The sequence below is a fragment of the Ips typographus genome, linkage group LG3 (assembly GCF_016097725.1).
Source record: "Ips typographus isolate SLU linkage group LG3, UJ_Ityp_2.0, whole genome shotgun sequence".
Lineage (NCBI taxonomy): Eukaryota > Metazoa > Arthropoda > Insecta > Coleoptera > Curculionidae > Ips > Ips typographus.
This window is the reverse complement of record NC_138424.1, coordinates 2,870,509-2,889,814: the sequence shown is the minus strand read 5'-3', so window position 1 is coordinate 2,889,814 and position 19,306 is coordinate 2,870,509. Positions and strand designations below refer to the sequence as shown.

Here is a 19,306-nt window from a genome sequence, read left to right as displayed (position 1 = left end):
ACATAATGAAAGTAGTTTGTGATTGATCAAAACCAGCTTTTTCATGTAGATTTACCATAATGTCATTGTATGGATTCAGGCTATTGAGTTACAAATTGTTTTGGTTTGCTATTTATTGGCACATTCAAAACTACGATTACTACACAAATAACATTTATGACCAGACTGTACTAGGTGCTAAAAAAAAACTCATAACCAAAAGCTGTAAATGCAAAAACTTCGTCAAGATATACAAATCATGAAGCTGCGCAAAGCTTATTAAAAATATAACACACTGATCACAATTCTAGTAGCACGTCAAATACTGATATGCCTGCTGTTAGCAGTAATTATAATTACGGTTAATATTATAATAGTATACTGACCGTTTACACTAAAAACGGTAAATACCACACTTACTACAGTTCAGTTGTCATGTGATTAGTGAGCCGCTGAACTCTAATGGCGTTGCAACTTTTGCATAACACGTGACCATCTAAAGGATAGCAGGCGCTTCCTTCAGATTCCGAATATAGACCTAGACCGCAGTCCTGCCAGTTGATTTTATATTATAGTCTGAACTTTAATTTAGCAGGTTAGAAAGAACTTACCTCGCATTTATAACAGTGGGGATGAAAACTGTGATCCAATGCTACCACCCTGACGGTTTCGTCCTCGACGTGGTCGCGCATGATTGGTTGTTTGCACACCCAACATTTTGGAGCAAAAATTCTAAAAAGTTATTGTTCAGGAATACGGTTAAACGGTCACGTGTTACGTACTTATGAAAGTCTTCAATACAATGCACCCGGTTGGTTGCATCAACCGTAAACGGAATTCCATCCAAACTCTTGCCACAAACCACGCAACAGAAACAAGAAGGGTGGTACGGTTTTCCAGTGGCGCGAAGAATTCGATCCAAGATGGGTTTTTGGCATACGCAACACTTTTCCAGAGTGTTCTAGAATTTTCCATTTGATTTGATAGCTTTAAAAGTGCAAATCACTTACCAGGTAGTCCTCCGAGCAATACGGATGACCCTCTAACGAATAAAAAGGTTTCCCCTGTAAGTTGATGGCGCAGTGATGACAAGTGAAACACTCGATGTGATACAGTTGGTCCATGGCGGTGCAACCGCTAGTTTCTCCTATTATCTGTCAAATCATACTGTTATAATCAAGACAACTCATAATCCTAAGAGAACCTTTTCTCCACATTTAACGCAAATTCCGTAAACGTCCTCCTGATCTAGGTCTCTAGAAGGATTGTCCAGACCTTGAACCAACATGTCGGTTAAACTGTCCACTTCTTGCTCTTTATTCAAGCCTATTCGACTTGCTGATTGGCTGGGCCCTACAAAAGTAAATTTGTTTTTACTAATAGAAATCAAGTTCAAATGCGCGATGTTTGCGTAAATCACAGCACCGTCATTGTTTGTCAAGAAGAAGCAGCAAGCTGAAAGCTTTCCTAAGCAATTATTATAATAAATAGTGTCCTCGGTAGTGATAATCATGAGAGCTGTCAAAATGTGCACTACATTTTTTAGCGGTAAACTAACCTGTCATAGTACTGCTAGCGCCACTATACGGTGCGTACAAGGAATAATTTGATCTGGAGGACATCTGGCTAGGTGGCCGTGGATTGATGGGCTCATAAATCGATTCGTAAGTAGACGATGCCTAAATAAATAAATATTAAGATACGATTTTACATGTAGTCTCTGTTTAGTGCACTAAATTAAATGACAGACTGGAAACGTGCGTAAGCGCGGAATGAGACAAAATTCCAAGCCTATAAAGGACGGATGCAAACTTTCACAGAACTGTTTTAAATTGCCAGAGGCCTCTAGAATCATTTTCAGAGTTCCATAAACCTCTAAATACTAGTAAGAACGTTCTGAAAGGTTCCAGAGACCACTAACACTGCTTAAACTTTCACAGGACTGTTTTAAATTTGCCAGAGGCCTCTAGAATCATTTTCAGAGTTCCATAAACCTCTAAATACTAGTAAGAACGTTCTAAAAAGTTCCAGAGTCCACTAACACTGCTTAAACTTTCACAGGACTGTTTTAAATTTGCCAGAGGCCTCTAGAATCATTTTCAGAGTTCCATAAACCTCTAAATACTAGTAAGAACGTTCTGAAAGGTTCCAGAGTCCACTAACACTGCTTAAACTTTCACAGGACTGTTTTAAATTTGCCAGAGGCCTCTAGAATCATTTTCAGAGTTCCATAAACCTCTAAATACTAGTAAGAACGTTCTGAAAGGTTCCAGAGTCCACTAACACTGCTTAAACTTTCACAGGACTGTTTTAAATTTGCCAGAGGCCTCTAGAATCATTTTCAGAGTTCCATAAACCTCTAAATACTAGTAAGAACGTTCTGAAAAGTTCCAGAGTCCACTAACGCTGCTTAAACTTTCACGGGACTGTTTTAAATTGCCAGAGGCCTCTAGAATCATTTTCAGAGTTCCATAAACCTCTAAATACTAGTAAGAACGTTCTGAAAAGTTCCAGAGTCCACTAACACTGCTTAAACTTTCACAGGACTGTTTTAAATTGCCAGAGGCCTCTAGAATCATTTTCAGAGTTCCATAAACCTCTAAATACTAGTAAGAACGTTCTGAAAGGTTCCAGAGTCCACTAACACTGCTTAAACTTTCACAGGACTGTTTTAAATTGCCAAAGGCCTCTGGAATCATTTTCAGAGTTCCATAAACCTCTAAATACTAGTAAGAACGTTCTGAAAGGTTCCAGAGTCCACTAACACTGCTTAAACTTTCACAGGACTGTTTTAAATTGCCAAAGGCCTCTGGAATCATTTTCAGAGTTCCATAAACCTCTAAATACTAGTAAGAACGTTCTGAAAAGTTCCAGAGTCCACTAACACTGCTTAAACTTTCACAGGACTGTTTTAAATTGCCAGAGGCCTCTAGAATCATTTTCAGAGTTCCATAAACCTCTAAATACTAGTAAGAACGTTCTGAAAAGTTCCAGAGTCCACTAACACTGCTTAAACTTTCACAGGACTGTTTTAAATTGCCAGAGGCCTCTAGAATCTCATTTTCAGAGTTCCATAAACCTCTAAATACTAGTAAGAACGTTCTGAAAGGTTCCAGAGTCCACTAACACTGCTTAAACTTTCACAGGACTGTTTTAAATTGCCAAAGGCCTCTGGAATCATTTTCAGAGTTCCATAAACCTCTAAATACTAGTAAGAACGTTCTGAAAAGTTCCAGAGTCCACTAACGCTGCTTAAACTTTCACGGGACTGTTTTAAATTGCCAGAGGCCTCTAGAATCATTTTCAGAGTTCCATAAACCTCTAAATACTAGTAAGAACGTTCTGAAAAGTTCCAGAGTCCACTAACACTGCTTAAACTTTCACAGGACTGTTTTAAATTGCCAGAGGCCTCTAGAATCATTTTCAGAGTTCCATAAACCTCTAAATACTAGTAAGAACGTTCTGAAAGGTTCCAGAGTCCACTAACACTGCTTAAACTTTCACAGGACTGTTTTAAATTGCCAAAGGCCTCTGGAATCATTTTCAGAGTTCCATAAACCTCTAAATACTAGTAAGAACGTTCTGAAAAGTTCCAGAGTCCACTAACACTGCTTAAACTTTCACAGGACTGTTTTAAATTGCCAGAGGCCTCTAGAATCATTTTCAGAGTTCCATAAACCTCTAAATACTAGTAAGAACGTTCTGAAAAGTTCCAGAGTCCACTAACGCTGCTTAAACTTTCACAGGACTGTTTTAAATTTGCCAGAGGCCTCTAGGATCATTTTGAAACTTTCATAAATGCTATTAAAAACCTTCTTCTTACTCAAACATGTTTTGAAATAAATGCCTTTTGACCTTTCTGACTTAACAAATATTCTAGATGATGTGATTGTGATGGAACAACCAGAAGTAACTGAACAGAGTATACTTACTTGTGAACCTATACTGTAGTTATTAAAGTCCTGCCCTGGTTGGGTGGCCCTTCGCAGTTCGCTGTAACTGGAACTAACCGGTGACGGAGGTGGCATCAAATCGTCGGGCGGGGGTGGCAGATTAGTGTTTACAGTGCACGGAGCGTAGTCTGCCATGCCGGACGTCATGTCCAAGGGAGGTGGAGGCGGTGGCAAGTCATCTTCCAAATAATAATTTACTATTTAGTTTACAGTGTTATTTTTTATGTTTCGCTTAAAGATTTCTTACCACCATTTGAAAATCCCCCTCCGGGTTGTGGAATGTTACTGTAAACTACCCCATCTCTAGGCGGATGCGTTAAGTTACTATAAATCAATCCATCGTTGTTACGAGACTCTCCAATTTGAATGTTACTGTAGGTAACGTCGGATTTGGTTGAGGGCTGGTATGGTTTTGGAGTATTTCCCAATGTGGAAGCTGTGCTGTAATTTACGTTTTTTTTACTTCCCTGTATTTTACTATTTAAATAAAAGTTTACCTAGTGTTTTTGGTTGCATAACCAGTACCATAACTGGTTGTACTCCTAGACAATGACGCGTTACTCAAAGCGGATGGACTCCTTGAAAACTGTTCCTCATTGCCACGCGGCAAATTAGCGTAATTATTATCATGACCGCCCCTGAACTTCACTCCCCCCTGGTTAGGGGAGTTGGAGTAGAGCCCCTGATTGCTTGAGGGTAAATTGGAGTAAAACTGATTTGATTGAAGCCGCGATGAATAGCTAGGCTCGACGGTTTGCTTTAAAGGGTACGATTGAGGAACCTACAGAGGACAACCATCGCAAATCAATAAACCTGAAACTAGTGAGCAAAGTCTTACCAAAGGTTGCTGCTTTTTGGGTTTGGGGGGGACCGCGGGGCCCACCTTTTTCCGTAACGTTAAGTGGGGGTTCGGTGGCAAGTCGGATTTGTTCAGCAAAGCTAGTTCAGCTAAATTTCGGTCTAGTTCATTCATTTTTCACGAACCTATAACAAGAAACCAGTTGCAGCAGTAGTTGAAACTTCACTCAGGTTTAAAGGGGTCAAACCACTCACCCTGTACAAAGTTTACCAGGAAATCTATTGAAGCAATTGTTACCTTCACTCAAGTCATTGTTTTAATAACAAAAACAATTGACCTCAAGTAAAAAAGCAATGTTTTGTTTATACTATTATACAGGGTGATCGAGATGTGTATAAAATATGATAACTGTATATTTCAAGATTTCGACTTGGACTAACTAACTGTATCCCTTGGGTATTAGGTAACCTTATAAAATTGGGACTGAACTTGACCTAAAAAATTGTATGTGGTTGGTAATATAACGGACACAAAGGCCGCATTCGTTTTCACGCTCCATGGAGCGAGCAGAGCTTTTTTGACGTCACAATGACGTAATTTGACAGTTGCTTAAATTATAGTTTTGCTAAATACGTCATCGTGACGTCAAAAACGCTCTACTCGCTCCATGGAGCTTGAAAACGAATGCGGCCAAAGTGCAATATGGAGCAGGCGGGGCTTTTTTGACGTCACAATGATGTAATTTGACAATTGGTCAAATTACAGTTTTGCCAAATTACGTCATAGTGACGTAAAAAAAGCTTCTAATAAAAATGGACATAATTTATAAAGAATGTTTGGAACTTCCTACTATTACGGTTGCGAAGTAAAGTTTCCAGAGTAAAAAACAATAATTATGTTCCTGTCAAACTCTTTTATATTAAGATATCAACTTTAAAGCATATCATCAGACAAATACATTACACCAGATATAGTAAAACAGTTTTAAAGTGGTTTTAACACTAATGTTTAATAAAACAAATTTACAAATAATTAAGCTAATACACTTATATAGTTTGAAACTGTAAATATCCTTAATAAATATTCTTCTTAGCTAAATAATTACCTTCACTAGGTTAAAGAGTACTGCTCATTTGAAACAAACACCTACAATATAACATGTAGTAATACTTTATATTTGAAATGTAACTCATAACCAATATAGACTTTAACAAGAGTTAATAATAAGTATTATTTATCTATATGTGTGAACGTCTATTCGCATTTACTTTTAACAGTGGATATAATCATATTAGTTTGGTGAATCAAAAATAGGGCACTAACAAACACAGAGTTGGCGTGCCCTTCCTTAAAATAGTCTTTCAGGGTGTTGCTAAACTTCTTGGAATATTTTACAAACTCTCGTTTCTTCTGTTCTAGAGCCTGTTTGCCGTTAGGGCCAGGTATAAAACCGTACACCTCGTTTACGGCATCCAGCAACTTTTTTATTGCACTAGCAATTTCTTTGATTGTTTCCAAGAATTTCTTCCTATCGGATATTTCGTCGGGAATGCGACTCAGGATTTTTTTCAAACTGGCCGATTTACGGTTCAGTTCTTGAAAAGCGTCCTCGGAACGGTTGAGTTTGTACTCGTCCGTGTCGGCAACAGCTCCTTGGAGTCTCAAAATACTTTCATTCATGTTTACCCCTAAATGGGCTTGTTTTAACAGCCCTTGTACGAAATCTAGCGACAAACCCGGATGGGCATTTTCCGCTTTGGCAAAAGCGGCTCTGAGCGTTTGCGACGCTGCCATGTCGTGTTTTTCCATTTGTGACAGGATGTGACGTATTAAAACTGGTAAAATGACAGTGGTTACTGGTGATCCGTCGTCCATGGTCATTGTTTAAGGGGGGACAATCCCTAAAACAGGTTAAGATTAGTGTTATACTTTGTGTAGCTTTGGAGGATAAACGAGCCAAAAATTTGTTTCACTTAGCACTACCATTTGGCAGTCTCAGTGAAACTGTAGCAAACGGCACTATTAAAGCAAAAAAATTAATAATATTCTGATACTTACTAGATTAATTTAAATAGTGAATAAACACTTCCAATGCACAAAGTTTTTCTCACAAAAAGATGTTTTTTTGCACTCATCTGCACAGGCTTTTTTTGTGTAAGAATACACTTTCTTGGGTCGTTTAATTCTCCAAGCTCTCTGTTTCATGTGTAATAATTAAACTGAGTAAAACTAGATTAGATAAGGTTATCTAGGCTTATAATCAGTTTATCAATAAAATCACATCAATGTGGAATGGAAAAAGAAAGTTTTCTTCTGTTTGTAGTTATTCTAGTTGGTTAGCTGTTTATATTTTTTTAAAGTACCTAAACCCAAGTTTTAATTGCCATTTCATACAAAATCACAAGTGAATAAAACCAGTTCAATTACACACTACCTATATTAATAGGAAAAACTTCAAAGTAGTGATGAAAACATTGCTCCATAGTGCCCCAAACCACAAACATCAATTATATGGCAAAAACACTTAATTTACTTTAGTCACAGGATGAAAATAACAGATATTCTTAACATTACAAAAAATAATGAAAGCAGAGAACACAAACCCAAACACTTTCACTGGGCTCCTTGACTTTCTTAACAAAACCCAAAACAAATACTTTTCCAAGAACAACAGTGCAAGCAAAGTAATCCACCAATTTACAGTCACAAAGCAAAACTGGATGAAAGGTTGTCATTTACTCATTTACCACTTTACCATTACCACACAAGGTTTTTATGAGTAACAATTAGGTATGATGAGTAATCTTCTTGAAATTTTTAGTCATCACCAGTAAAAGTCATCACAATCACACAAGTCGATTTGGTTGATAAGCAACCAAGTTGAAGTGTATTGGAACTTAGGTGGGACATATTTTGAATATTTAAGTAAGATATCTGATAAATATGTCCATGTAAAAGCATATAACGGAATGGTGAATTTGGAAACCCCAAAAACGCTTCTAAATATTTTAGGTACTTACGGCCAATCAATCTGTCCACTCACGTACTAATTTCTGGTTTACGATTAGAATTTACTATTTAACTTAAACTAATTATATATGGATTACAGGCAAGGAAAGGCGAAAACAACGCTGAAGAAAAAAAACATCCCAAATACATTTGAGAGAACAAAAACCAAAAAAGCTAAGTCAACGTCATGGAAATTTTAAAGGTTAAGAAGACATCTGACAATTGTCAGCATATCACGTGACCACTCAAATTATTATCGAATAAAGCATCACGTGTCACTAAAATCAGAAGAAAGAAAGTTTGGCACATAACCTAATATACAATTATTTAATATTTGTTTTTTAAAATTTTTATATTGTGACTGCTAAACAAAAAACATGAGTAACGGGCCCTTGGTATGTCTTCCCGGTCAACGGTTATCAACATGCGATCAAACTTACACGTGCGGTCAAGGCACTTACCAGAGACAGGGATACATTTACTCTATGCTAGCTGGTACTGTGGATATAGTGAACAGAAATGGGGTAAAAGTGGTCGAAGTACACAGTAGCGGCGAGCAAACCGTTATTCCAGCCCAAGGAGATATAGTCACAGCCCAGGTAACAACCAAATTACACTATATAAACAGGGTGAAGCCAAAACAAACTTGCAGGTGAATATTATAACACAGCAATATGCAAAATGTTACATAAAATGCATAGGAAAAACAGTGTTGAGAAGCCCGTTTAGGGCCGTCATAAGGCGGGAGAATGTTCGAGCTACTGAAAAGGACAAAATCGAGATTTACAAAAGTTTTAGACCTGGTGATATAATTTTGGGAAGAGTGGTATGTGTATTTTTTTAATTTTATATAATCTATTTTGAATATCACCATTTTTGCAGCTACCAATCACAGAAGCCCATTCCTATCAGTTGACCACCGCCGAAAACGAATTGGGCGTGGTGATAGCGCACAGCAAACATGGCCACCCTATGGTACCAGTTAGTTGGACTGAGATGCAATGCCCTAAAACGTTGGTAAAAGAACCAAGAAAAGTGGCTAAAGTCATACCAGAGAATATTGATTTAGAAGGGTTAAGTTTGGAGACTAATAGTTGATAACTTTTTTTAATGATAAATAAAACAAGAAAACTTACAAGTGTTTGGTTTGTTCTAGCACCAAAGTGCAAAGCAATTTTATCCTTACTCCTTATTTTAATTCATAAAAAAACATAACAATAAGTATCTTCAAGGGTACAGAAACAAGATGCTCATCTTTATTGTCATGAAACCGGATTTAATTATTATTGTTATCCATACCTAACTTTGATTATGCAAAAGAAAAACCAGTTAATGAACGTCGACGATAGTTCAAGATCGTCCTGCTTTCGGCAATTACACGATCGAAACGACCTAACTTGGTATTTTAACACTTTCACTTCAGCGAGATCGATTCAGTTTTTTTGAATTTGTGCGGCAGTTCATTCGCGAAATTACATCAGTACGTTGGTGCCCCATTTACGTGTGAAGACAGAAAATGTTACGCAATGTACGTTTCACTAACCTTAAATCTTAATAACTTGATTAGAAGAGGAACTTTTCAGGCGTATTTCTTCAGCTGGTTCTTTGCAGTTATCCTAGTTGGAGTTGTCACTCTAGAAGAAGTTTACACTCCCCCACCTCCACCAAAACCATACGCTTTCGGTTACGCGGCTGGTAGATTTCCAGGTCACATCGATCGCACCCATTCAGAAGTGTCTGACGGATCTGGAGTAGTTCAAGGTTCCTACTCGTACGTGGATCCTAGTTTTAAAATCCGCAAAGTAGATTACATAGCTGATGAGAATGGGTTCCATCCAGTTCTCAATTACGCAGCTTCTGCACTACCTAAAGACACTCCGGTAGTTGCGGCAGCTAAGGAAAGACACCTGGTGCAGTTTTCTAGAATAGCCAGTCAGCATCAGCAACTGCCTGAGGTAGTTTGTTTTTTAATAGTTGTATTTGTTTCTGGAAGCTGTAATTTGTAGGGAGTTGTGGTTCCAACCGATTCCAAGGCAGTTCAGTACGCAAAAAACAAACATTTAGCGTTGTTTGAGAAAATCGCCCAGGAACATGCTAGAATAGCTGCAGAACGAGAAGCGCTAAAGCAACAGGAGAAAGCTGAAAATCCAAACTCATTAGAAATAGAACACTAATACTTACACTGTAAATCTATAAATTACAAAATTTGTATATATTGTAATGTTCTCTTATAAAAAAATCTGTTTGTTTAAACCTTTTGTAATGGTTTTGATTTTTGCGGATAAAATCGGCACTTTTCAAGTAATAGTTGCAAACAAGGAAAGCTTTGGATAGTCACCAAATGAGAAGGGAGTCTAACAGATTGAGGAACTAAAAGAAAAACGGCTTTCTACACGGGAAACTACAAAAACTAGACCACATTTAGAGTTATAGAAAATATCTTTATTTTGAAGGCATGGTATATCAAACACATCACCGAAACAAAATAACGATCAGTTGTGACTTGGTAAGGAATATTGTACAATTGAACTATTAGAGAGTTGTAAACTCAAGGTATTTCAGGAAACTGAGAAGTAAAAAGATGAAAAAATACGGGAGACCGAGTCAAAATCTTTAGAAAATGGTACTGTGCACTAAATATAATGACATCACTCTGTAAATTGAGTTTTTTTTGGAATTTATACCTAATTACATAATAATAACAATTAATATAAATAAATAATAAATTTGATTATTATAATGGGTACGGAAATACGCTGACATATCTGCCGTTTCCATGATATTGATAAACATGAAAGGCATTAAACGAAAAACAGGCACTTAAGAGTTTTTTAGAATTCAGCAGAATCGACTCCCATTTGCATTAATTAACCAAACTGACAAACTAATCAAGAATAAAAAAGTGCGCTAAATAAAAAAGAGAAAAGAAAAATATAATACAAGAAAACTTCTTAACGCATCAACATTGTACACAGCCGTCCCAAACTAAAATAAAAACTCATAATAAGCAGATCTTTTGGATTATAACATTAAAAACAAGTTAAATAGTAACTATACAATAAAGTGACAAGAATGGAACAAGCTGTATACGTAAATCAAAAATAATATAATTATTATTAAAATTAAAAAAAAAACGCTTAACACGTTTCATATTTGGCTTCCACTTAAACATTATTTAACACCTCTTTGTGACCTCTATGATGACGGTTTTTGTTTGAAAATTTCCAAAAAACCTCACATGTAATAACCATGCAGGAGTAAAAGGCGATCTTTAAAAAATAGGTAAATTTGTAAGGCCCTAGAGATCAGTTATTTATGAAATAGTGACTTTTTTGATACTATATTTTGATAATTATTATGTTCAATTAATTTGCCTAACTACTTTGTACAACTATGTGGTTTGTAACAAAACTGAGTTGTTTCACCACAATACATTCTTTTTATAATATTAGAAAATTTCAACAACAAAAAAGTGCAAAGTAATAAATAATTAATGATTATTAAAATTGTCAAAATTACTTCTAATGGTATAAATAATAATGGAAGTATCAATGATAATTTAGTACAACTTTACTCAGAAAATGTTTAGAATCACATTTTTTTGATGTGCATTCGGGAGTAAAAAATTGCAAGTGTTTTGTTTTTCAGTTTTTGTTTACCTAAGAGCATTAATTTGCAATGGTTTTCTTATTGTTTAATTTGTATGGAAAACAAAAAATTTCAGTCAACTGCAAGTGTTGTTAGATAAACTGCAAACAAAACACCAGCCTTTTTTAAAATTAAATAATGATAAATCTACATGTGCATTTTTGCGTAAATCTCAACACAGTCAGTAGTTTGTCTCACAAAGCTGTGATATACGCAAATAGTGCACATGTGGACAATAAAATTTTGAACCTTTCAGCAGGGACTAGAAGTATTATTAACAATCAGCAGAGGATGATACTTTTTATAATTACACACAGGGCACTTGCTTCATTTTCAATATAACAAATATACTTTTTTTTTGACATTTATTGTTCTAATAATTATTTAGTTGATAAAGACTAGCAATCCCAGCGTCGGTGTCAGTTTACGGTTTTTCTAGAATCGGCGCCAACTTCGCTCCTTATAAATATATAACCTTAATCTAGGAACAACTAACAATCATACAAAAAAAGCCAACAAAAAAACTAACGGAAACCGCCCGCGCCGCGGTCCGTAATCTGACCCGAGGTGTCCACGAAAAGATATCGGAATACCTAGTCTAAGATGCAATATGGCAGAATCCGCAACGTGTCACCGTTGTAGCTAGGCTCGTCAACGCACTCGTACCACTCTCTGAACACTTTTTGTTCCCCTGTCCGATTATCACTATTCGTTTCACTACTATCGTTCGTGTTCAGTTTAGGTTCGAGTGATTCGGGTTCTATCACACTATCACTCTCGCCGTTCCCGTTTATTTTATTCGGTTCAGTTTTTATCACATTTACGCTATTATTTGTCTGGTGACCACCTGAAACAAAACATTGTTCTTATTATTCAAACGGTTTGGTGTACACAGGATTAATTAACAGATTAGTAACTACTTGGTAAATTTAATTGTTTAACACATTTAGATTCGGAAAACAAAAACAGGGTACGAAAGGAAGGAAATGACAAACAGTCTTCTCCACAATACTTTATTATGACCTTAAATGGTAAGGTCTGCTCAACAAGTTTCGGTCACATAAATGACCATCTTCAGGAGCTCAAATAAGTCGATCAATGTGACTACTGTCTTTTTACAAGGGGAGAGACAGAGAGACCCATGTTATACCGAAACGTTTCGTTTCCTGTTTGATCGCCTCTTCTGCGGATGGTGTACAAATTTTAAACTCTTTTTCCCCATAGGGTCTCACCCAGCCCTAAATGGGTCTAGTTTAAGTTTTTTGTTTTAATTTAATGTGCTAGAGTTAGTTTTTTCTCCATAATGAGCTTTGTTCGCCTATTGAACTATGTTAAATTCACTAATTCGGTATAACATGGGTCTCTCTGTCTCTCCCCTTGTAAAAAGACAGTAGTCACATTGATCGACTTATTTGAACTCCTGAAGATGGTCATTTATGTGACCGAAACTTGTTGAGCAGACCTTACCATCTAAGGTCATAATAAAGTATTGTGGAGAAGACTGTTTGTCATTTCCTTCCTTTCGTACTCTTGCGACTCCACTGAAAGAATATGGACTACTACTTCTTTCTAAAAACAGGGTATTTACGTAAAACTTAGTCTATAAAAACACCACCAGACACCAGTTACAATCAACAGCAAAAAACGTATGTCGGTGCAAATGGCTCTTAAAACACTTTTATACGCCTCTGGCAAATTTCAACTCAATGACTTTAGAGGCCTCTGGCCGATTCAAAATGATTCTAGAGGGCTCCGACAATTTAAAACAAGTCTCTCAAGGGAAGGTCTAAGACACTTGTCTATGGAACTTTCAAAATGGACCTCTGGAAATTTAAAACAGTTTTGGGAAAGTTTAAGACAATTGTAGAGGACTCTGGAACTTTTCAGAAAGTTCTCAGTATCATTTAGAGGTCTTTGGCACATTCAAAACAGTCCTAGAGGTCTCTGACAATTTAATTCAACTCTGGTAAAGTTTAAGACACCTGTAGAAGCCTTTGGCACTTTTTAAAAGGTTGTCAGTGGCATTTAGAGGTCTCTGGCACTTTCAAAATGGTTTCTGATAATTTAAATCAATTCTTGTAAATCCCAAAAACCCAGAAAGCTATGTCTAAAGATTAGAAGGCTGAATGACACTAAGAAACTGGTTTTAGCATGGATTTTAATATTAAATAACCTACCTTCCGAAACACTATACTTTTTAAAGGAATCAAAAGGCCTGACGTCTTTATCCAGACGTTCGTAAATATTAGGCACTACGTTTATGTACAGTCCATCAGCGGTAGGTGCTTCCGGTCGGGGAGTTCCTAAACTCCAGTTGCCGTTTACGTTAGGTAAACAAGCCTCGTGCAACCTGCTCACCATAAAACACTTTAACATTTTGACTAACGTGTTAAAGTACTGAAATTACCTGTGGATTTTCCGATCAGAAATGTCGTGCACTTGATACTTGGTCTCCAAATAATCTCGAGCGCGACAATCCGGGTCTTCGACTATCTCAAAAGGTGGTGGTTGATCAGCCTCATCCTCGTCGGTAATAGAAAAATCGTTGGGTTTATTCTCGATTAACCGACACGTGCACGTCGGCTCGTCGCTCACTTCTTGTAACACCAATTTGTCGATTGCTGGCAACTGCGCAAGAGCTTCTTCCACGCTCAACGACCTGTGTTTTCAAGTTTTTTAGTCAAGCAAACGAGTTTTAGAACAGGATCACTCACTTTACGCCCGTAAACTCCTCCTGTAACTGCGTCCCGGTCGCATCAGTCTCATGGCTCTCTTCAGTGCGGCTGCTGATCGAATCCGCGTCATCGACCACGACTACATCATCTTCCGCTTCTTCCTTCAGTCGATTCAGGAGACTCTTGTCGTTGATCACGGATCCGCTTTCAATCACCCGCTCGTTTGGTTTGCTGGCACTTAAGGTCAATTTATCTGCAACCCCAATAAAATCTCGATAAAACACCATTAAACATCATCATCTAAAGCAACACTTACGCTTCTGAGAATTCTTATTTCTATGAGTGTTAGCGTTGAGTTTCTGATCGATAATGGAAACTCGTTCAGTCAACTTGGCGGCTTTCTCTTCCAAGTCCTCTTTGGAAGGTTTTGCCGATGCGGCAACGCCTAAACCAACCGCGGTATTTTTGCTCTGGATACCGGCCAGGATTTCCTGAGTGGTTTTTACTTTGGAACCTCCTCTAGATGCCGATACGGCCAGTTTATTGCTAAAGGAGGTTTCGGCCTCATCGAGCAAATTTTTATGATTTTTCGAACCTAAAAATACAGCCAATTTAAAACAAAAGTTATATTTTTTGTGAAACTGTGAAAAATGGACAGTCACTTATTTGATGCAGATTCCAAATGTTTTGTAACTCTGACACTATATCGGTTTATAATGATGTAAACATCCATTACACTTCAGATTGCTTCTTGGGTTAACATGAGAAATTTACAAACTTAAATTTTTGTAATGATTGAGTTTACTTTAGATTTTTTGTCCTAATGAACAATCTATATAACTTTTAACAGAAGTTCTTAACAGGTTGAGAGTAGGAATTTGTTTACTTAATGCTGATTTATCTTAATAAATACCTTTTTTTCTGCCCCGTTTCTTTGGTTGTAAATGATCAGCGTGCGCCTCCCCGATACGTTCAGGAAAGCTGGAATTTGAGTCAGAATTTATTACGATAACATCCCGCCTCAATTCCGGATTCAGGGCCGATATCACATCTTTAAAGCTCGAGTTTGAACTGTCTGAGAAATCCAAATCCATCACACCTCCATTCAGCTTTGCTCTGCCAAAACATGTTTTTATTTATTTTGTAAAAAATTACAAAATAAAATCAAAAACCTTTTAGCGTTTACAACGTCCAGTATATCGTTCGCGGGCCGTTTCTTCAGCTGATTCAAATTAACGTCACTTTCTTGCCCTCCCGGACTTTCGTCCGCAATTTTCGTGGAATCATTAACCAACTTAGAGCTATCCAGCTGCACTTTGGGACTCACTAACCGTTGCATTACGGGGCTGACTTTCTTCATTTGAGGACTGACCAGACCGTGAGTTTGCTGGGCCGGACTCACCATTTTCGGGTGCGAACTCACTGGCCTTTTTGGAATCTGTGGACTAACCAGTTTGCCAGCTGGCCCTGGACTGACTAATCTCTGAACGCCAGGGCTTACAAGTCTATTTTGTAAGGCCGGATTGACTTTTTGGAATGATGATGGAGGACTCCCCTGGAAAATTGTCTATTTTACCTACTGTGCGGCAAACACAAAAATTGTGCACAAACTTACCTTGGTGGGAGCACCAGGACTAACTCGGGGGGTAAGATTTCTTACTTGCATGGGGGGACTTACAGCATTCGGTGTGCTAGCCCGCCCCGTGGTACCGCCTTGAGCAGAGGGTGGCCTGATTTGACCATTCGCCTCTGGTACCGTAGTGGGCAGCACTTTGCTGCGCCATTTCTTTAACAACTCTTTGGCACGCCGTCGTAAATCTTGATTGGTCGTTTTCCGTCTTAGTTCGTTAATGTATTTACCCAATCGGGTGGTCTAAAACATTATATTAGTAATTTAGTAATGAATTTTTGTATTGAAGAGCAATAGACAAGATGGAGGAGAGAGCCAAAACGAATGTGATGTCATGTGACAGTTGGTCACAAGATTTTAATTACGCTTTCTAATACAGTGGTCACATGACAAACTTATCATTTAGGATATGGTTATGGTTTATCTTTGTCTAGAGCATTGATTTGTAATAGTTCTCTCTTTTTATCACAGGATTTCTTATTTGCATAAAGGTGCATTTACACAGGCATAGATTTACTTGGGCAGATAAAAATTGGTGTGCAAGTAAATTAAATTTGCACCTGAAAACACTGACTTGCATGCAAGTTGAATCTTTGAATGCCTAGATCAGAAAAGACTACAGTCTGGTTTACACCTGCAAGTTCACTGAGAACTTGCAGGTGTAAACCAGCATTTGGATGTTTTCAGTGATATTATATATTTTTTTTAAATTGGCCAGAAAAGTATTGCCATTTTATTAAAGGCAGTGTAAACTAAATAATACTGGCATGCAAGGTATGTGGTAAAGCTAACCTAACTTTTGTTTTGAGTTAAAGAATGATTAAAGTTTCTTGGAGAAAAACTATTTTACAAAAAGGCTACTATGCTTAAAATAAAGAAGTTTTAAAATTTTTATTCAATTTCCTATTTACTAGGTTAAAAATGAAGGAATACAGGGTGAGCAAAATTGGCCATGCCAGGACCACTTAAATGGGAAAGGTTTCATAACTTTTTCTTGTTTGTTGTCCATGTCCTTTATTTCTTTGACTGATTAAATGACTTTAGAAATTCAGATAAATGAATTTGGCCTCTCTAATGTTTTGTCTTGCCCTAAGAGCACTAAAAACCTTTATGATATTTCTAATTTATCTAATAATTATGACTCGATCACTCAGAAAGCTAAATAATGTCAGAACTGCAAAAATTGAAGAGTAGCATTAAAGAAAAGAGTTACTCTCATTTAAATGGTAGGGTAATTTCATCTGACTGCTTCAGAGATTGGCAAAGATGTATCCAAAGAGTGTGATGAACTACATGTACTTACATATTTATCAGATGAAGTCTTAGAGATAAAAAAAAAGTAAAACAGTCAGTTTACTTGTTTTGGAAAATAGACTGTTAAGAATGCTTAAGTTAAGTAAATCTACAGAAGCTTAGCTTAGCTTAGCTTGTTTTGGGTTCTTAATGGTGTGCTAAATTGTTAATTTAAGTACAAATCACAGTGATGATGAACCAATCACTTTGAAAAGTACCACCCTGCAATTTCAAATACTCTGTACTGGTTTTTTTCTGTTGGAAACATACACAAGGCATTATGGATTAATTTAATTCGAGTGGGAGTGTTCCAAGAATTCAGCCAAAAATTCAGTCACAAATAAGTACAAATCTTCTGCTATTAATACCAATAAGTACAGTAAACTGGCTGATACACCAGACAAACTTATAAATAGTATTAAAAGTAGAGTGAAAAACACTTACCTCCAGTAATTCTTTGGTAACAGCCACTCTTTCCAATACTGAAATAATATCAATAACTTCAGGCATGTTGGTGACCTAAAAAACAAGGAAATTATCCGTGAGGGTCTACTGAAGGGGTGAATCATTGAAAAACATCGCCTACGTGGACGTGCACTAGGCCTTTACAAAACAAGTGTTTTTACAGTTAATCCAACAAAGAAAGTTAGTTCTGTGGAAAGCACGTGATTGTAGGCTGTTTCAGGTAGATTTTTAAGGATACTGGAACACAACCACAATAAATACGTGGTGAAGTCAAGGCACTGCTATGTCTTCTTATGTAAAACGAGTCGTCTGACGTTGCGAAATAACGACCAAATATACGTAAATTTAAGTAAAATCAGGAGAAAACGGATTGAAAAATCTTCCAATAATAAATAGAAATGCCATCACTGGACAGATAAACGACTTTATTTACACACTGAAAAGGGTAAGAGCACATCACAGTCCACCTGGTTGTCATAGCCTGTACATGTCCACGTAAAAATCCAAATATCTCCTAAGTTTTCCGTTTTCTTACATTGTAATTGCTATCCAACGATTTCAGTAATTTCTGCGTTAATTCTGTTACGTTATTCTGCATTTAAAGTCGGTTTGTAACGACAAAACCGAATATATTTCGAGAGAACTGTACGCAGCTCCTCTCGACCGTAATGGCGAACGGACATTGCGTTTTGTCCAGTTTTCTCGTCGGCACTGTGAAACGAGGAACATGGTGCACCCGAAAAGACTGAGTGGGGGATCGCCGATCGGCAATCGGCCTCGGTTCTGCGCCTGCGCACGATCGCTTGTTTCAAACCTAGCGGCTTGAAATGTCCCTAGATACGGCGGCCATCTTGGGGCTCGTGGAGAACGTGTGCGATTTTTATTTGACGGAGCCCTAAGCGGCACCTTCTGGAAAACCGTAGTTTTTATGTTTAATCCGTTTTTTAAGGTTTCCACAACAGTTTTTCTGCAACAATCGTGGATTTTCTGTTCAGACTAGCAGAAAATCGCGGATTGTCTAGTGTGGCTCCTCTTGGATCCATAATCAGCTGGTGCTGTGGGATTTTTGCATTTTTAATTTGGCTGCATTGTGTGACAGCGCGGGCGATTTAAAAATGCGCACGGCCTCGTATTATAATAGAAATACACACTTTTTTTTCATTTAAAATTCAAACAACACTATTTTTCTGTGTAAGAGAGCACGGGAAGTAGTCAAATAATATAAAACTCGAATATTTTGTTATAATGTGAACACCAGTGAGTGGGAAAAACTAGTGTATTTATATCCTGCTTTATCAGATGCCAGTACAACACTACACTAATTTTGCATTAAATTAATAGGAATACAGAGCGAATTTGACGTCACGACGACGTAATTTAACTAAACAATATTTTGGCCAACTGTCAAATTACGTCATCCCGACGTCAAATTTGCTCTGCACATGAGGCATAAAACGAACAATATTCCAATAATGCAATTTCTGTGTTGCCCAATCCAATTTATTTAAATAGTCATTTTTAGAAAAACATAACTCTTCACCCTGTATATCATACTACATGGAATTTTTGGTCGGAACCATATTTTCAGGTATTGCATGTTTTTTATTTTTAAATTCTATAAAGATAAACAATAAGCATTTTAAGAAGTAGACGCAAAAGTGGTAAAGAAAGCAAACAAGCTAATAATTTTGCAATTGGACTAAGCAGACTTAAATTTGATAACTGTCACATGACACTCCATTGAGTATGATTAGCGCAGTCACGTGGTAACTATCAAATTATCGGCTGATTGGCGAGCAGGAACAACTGAATTAAATTATTGTATCCCTTTAATAAATTATCAGAAATTATATTA

At 37.1% G+C, this 19,306-nt stretch overlaps 5 protein-coding genes across 9 annotated transcripts; 2 read left to right on the top strand and 3 right to left on the bottom strand.

Annotated features, from left to right (window-relative positions):
• Nucleotides 1–95: 95 nt before the first annotated feature.
• Nucleotides 96–7,904, bottom strand: Zyx (lipoma-preferred partner zyxin). 3 transcript variants are annotated; one of them, XM_081975654.1, is made up of 11 exons: nt 7,752–7,904; nt 4,771–4,916; nt 4,430–4,713; nt 4,183–4,373; nt 3,912–4,129; nt 1,538–1,658; nt 1,184–1,332; nt 990–1,133; nt 762–940; nt 591–711; nt 96–530 (listed from the first exon to the last, which is right to left on the bottom strand). In XM_081975654.1, exons 2-11 carry the CDS (start codon nt 4,903–4,905, stop codon nt 399–401), a joined length of 1,674 nt encoding a protein of 557 aa, XP_081831780.1. In that variant the 5' UTR covers nt 4,906–4,916; nt 7,752–7,904; the 3' UTR covers nt 96–398. The 3 variants fall into 3 exon arrangements, with proteins under 3 accessions (XP_081831780.1, XP_081831782.1, XP_081831781.1); XM_081975656.1 differs by having other exon boundaries at nt 3,912–4,111; nt 4,180–4,373; nt 7,752–7,903; XM_081975655.1 differs by lacking the exon at nt 7,752–7,904 and adding an exon at nt 7,487–7,595.
• On the bottom strand, nt 5,625–9,424 carry Ccm3 (programmed cell death protein 10 Ccm3). Of its 3 annotated transcripts, none has more exons than XM_081975672.1 (2): nt 9,284–9,424; nt 5,625–6,632 (listed from the first exon to the last, which is right to left on the bottom strand). In XM_081975672.1, the coding sequence occupies exon 2, from the start codon at nt 6,610–6,612 to the stop codon at nt 5,986–5,988; it is 627 nt and encodes a 208-aa protein (XP_081831798.1). In that variant the 5' UTR covers nt 6,613–6,632; nt 9,284–9,424; the 3' UTR covers nt 5,625–5,985. The 3 variants fall into 3 exon arrangements, with proteins under 3 accessions (XP_081831798.1, XP_081831797.1, XP_081831794.1); XM_081975671.1 differs by lacking the exon at nt 9,284–9,424 and adding an exon at nt 7,335–7,472; XM_081975668.1 differs by lacking the exon at nt 9,284–9,424 and adding an exon at nt 6,790–7,222.
• Csl4 (exosome component 1 Csl4) lies at nt 7,919–8,878 on the top strand. The gene is made up of 3 exons (XM_081975674.1): nt 7,919–8,339; nt 8,393–8,566; nt 8,623–8,878. The coding sequence occupies exons 1-3, from the start codon at nt 8,118–8,120 to the stop codon at nt 8,836–8,838; spliced, it is 612 nt and encodes a 203-aa protein (XP_081831800.1). The 5' UTR covers nt 7,919–8,117; the 3' UTR covers nt 8,839–8,878.
• LOC145726540 (uncharacterized) lies at nt 9,069–9,998 on the top strand. The gene is made up of 3 exons (XM_081975675.1): nt 9,069–9,268; nt 9,324–9,695; nt 9,747–9,998. The coding sequence occupies exons 1-3, from the start codon at nt 9,257–9,259 to the stop codon at nt 9,912–9,914; spliced, it is 552 nt and encodes a 183-aa protein (XP_081831801.1). The 5' UTR covers nt 9,069–9,256; the 3' UTR covers nt 9,915–9,998.
• A 162-nt stretch (nt 9,999–10,160) lies between these two features.
• On the bottom strand, nt 10,161–18,204 carry LOC145726522 (uncharacterized). The gene is made up of 10 exons (XM_081975648.1): nt 17,987–18,204; nt 17,431–17,505; nt 15,679–15,936; nt 15,236–15,618; nt 14,977–15,179; nt 14,380–14,658; nt 14,103–14,316; nt 13,796–14,047; nt 13,566–13,738; nt 10,161–12,235 (listed from the first exon to the last, which is right to left on the bottom strand). The coding sequence occupies exons 1-10, from the start codon at nt 18,047–18,049 to the stop codon at nt 11,982–11,984; spliced, it is 2,154 nt and encodes a 717-aa protein (XP_081831774.1). The 5' UTR covers nt 18,050–18,204; the 3' UTR covers nt 10,161–11,981.
• Between the last annotated feature and the right edge of the window lie 1,102 nt (nt 18,205–19,306).

Coding starts and splice junctions, on each gene's coding strand:
- Zyx (XM_081975654.1), bottom strand. CDS start 4,905: ATGAATGAACTAGACCGAAATTTAGCTGAACTAGCTTTGCTGAACAAA. Junction 1,333..1,537: donor CGCTAGCAGTACTATGACAG/GTTAGTTTACCG, acceptor TTACTTTTGTAG/GGCCCAGCCAATCAGCAAGT. Junction 712..761: donor TGTATTGAAGACTTTCATAA/GTACGTAACACG, acceptor ATAACTTTTTAG/AATTTTTGCTCCAAAATGTT.
- Ccm3 (XM_081975672.1), bottom strand. CDS start 6,612: ATGACCATGGACGACGGATCACCAGTAACCACTGTCATTTTACCAGTT.
- Csl4 (XM_081975674.1), top strand. CDS start 8,118: ATGAGTAACGGGCCCTTGGTATGTCTTCCCGGTCAACGGTTATCAACA. Junction 8,340..8,392: donor GAGATATAGTCACAGCCCAG/GTAACAACCAAA, acceptor ACAAACTTGCAG/GTGAATATTATAACACAGCA. Junction 8,567..8,622: donor ATATAATTTTGGGAAGAGTG/GTATGTGTATTT, acceptor CCATTTTTGCAG/CTACCAATCACAGAAGCCCA.
- LOC145726540 (XM_081975675.1), top strand. Junction 9,696..9,746: donor AGCATCAGCAACTGCCTGAG/GTAGTTTGTTTT, acceptor TGTAATTTGTAG/GGAGTTGTGGTTCCAACCGA.
- LOC145726522 (XM_081975648.1), bottom strand. CDS start 18,049: ATGCAGAATAACGTAACAGAATTAACGCAGAAATTACTGAAATCGTTG. Junction 15,180..15,235: donor GACGTTGTAAACGCTAAAAG/GTTTTTGATTTT, acceptor ATGTTTTGGCAG/AGCAAAGCTGAATGGAGGTG. Junction 14,659..14,976: donor GAAACGGGGCAGAAAAAAAG/GTATTTATTAAG, acceptor CTGTATTTTTAG/GTTCGAAAAATCATAAAAAT.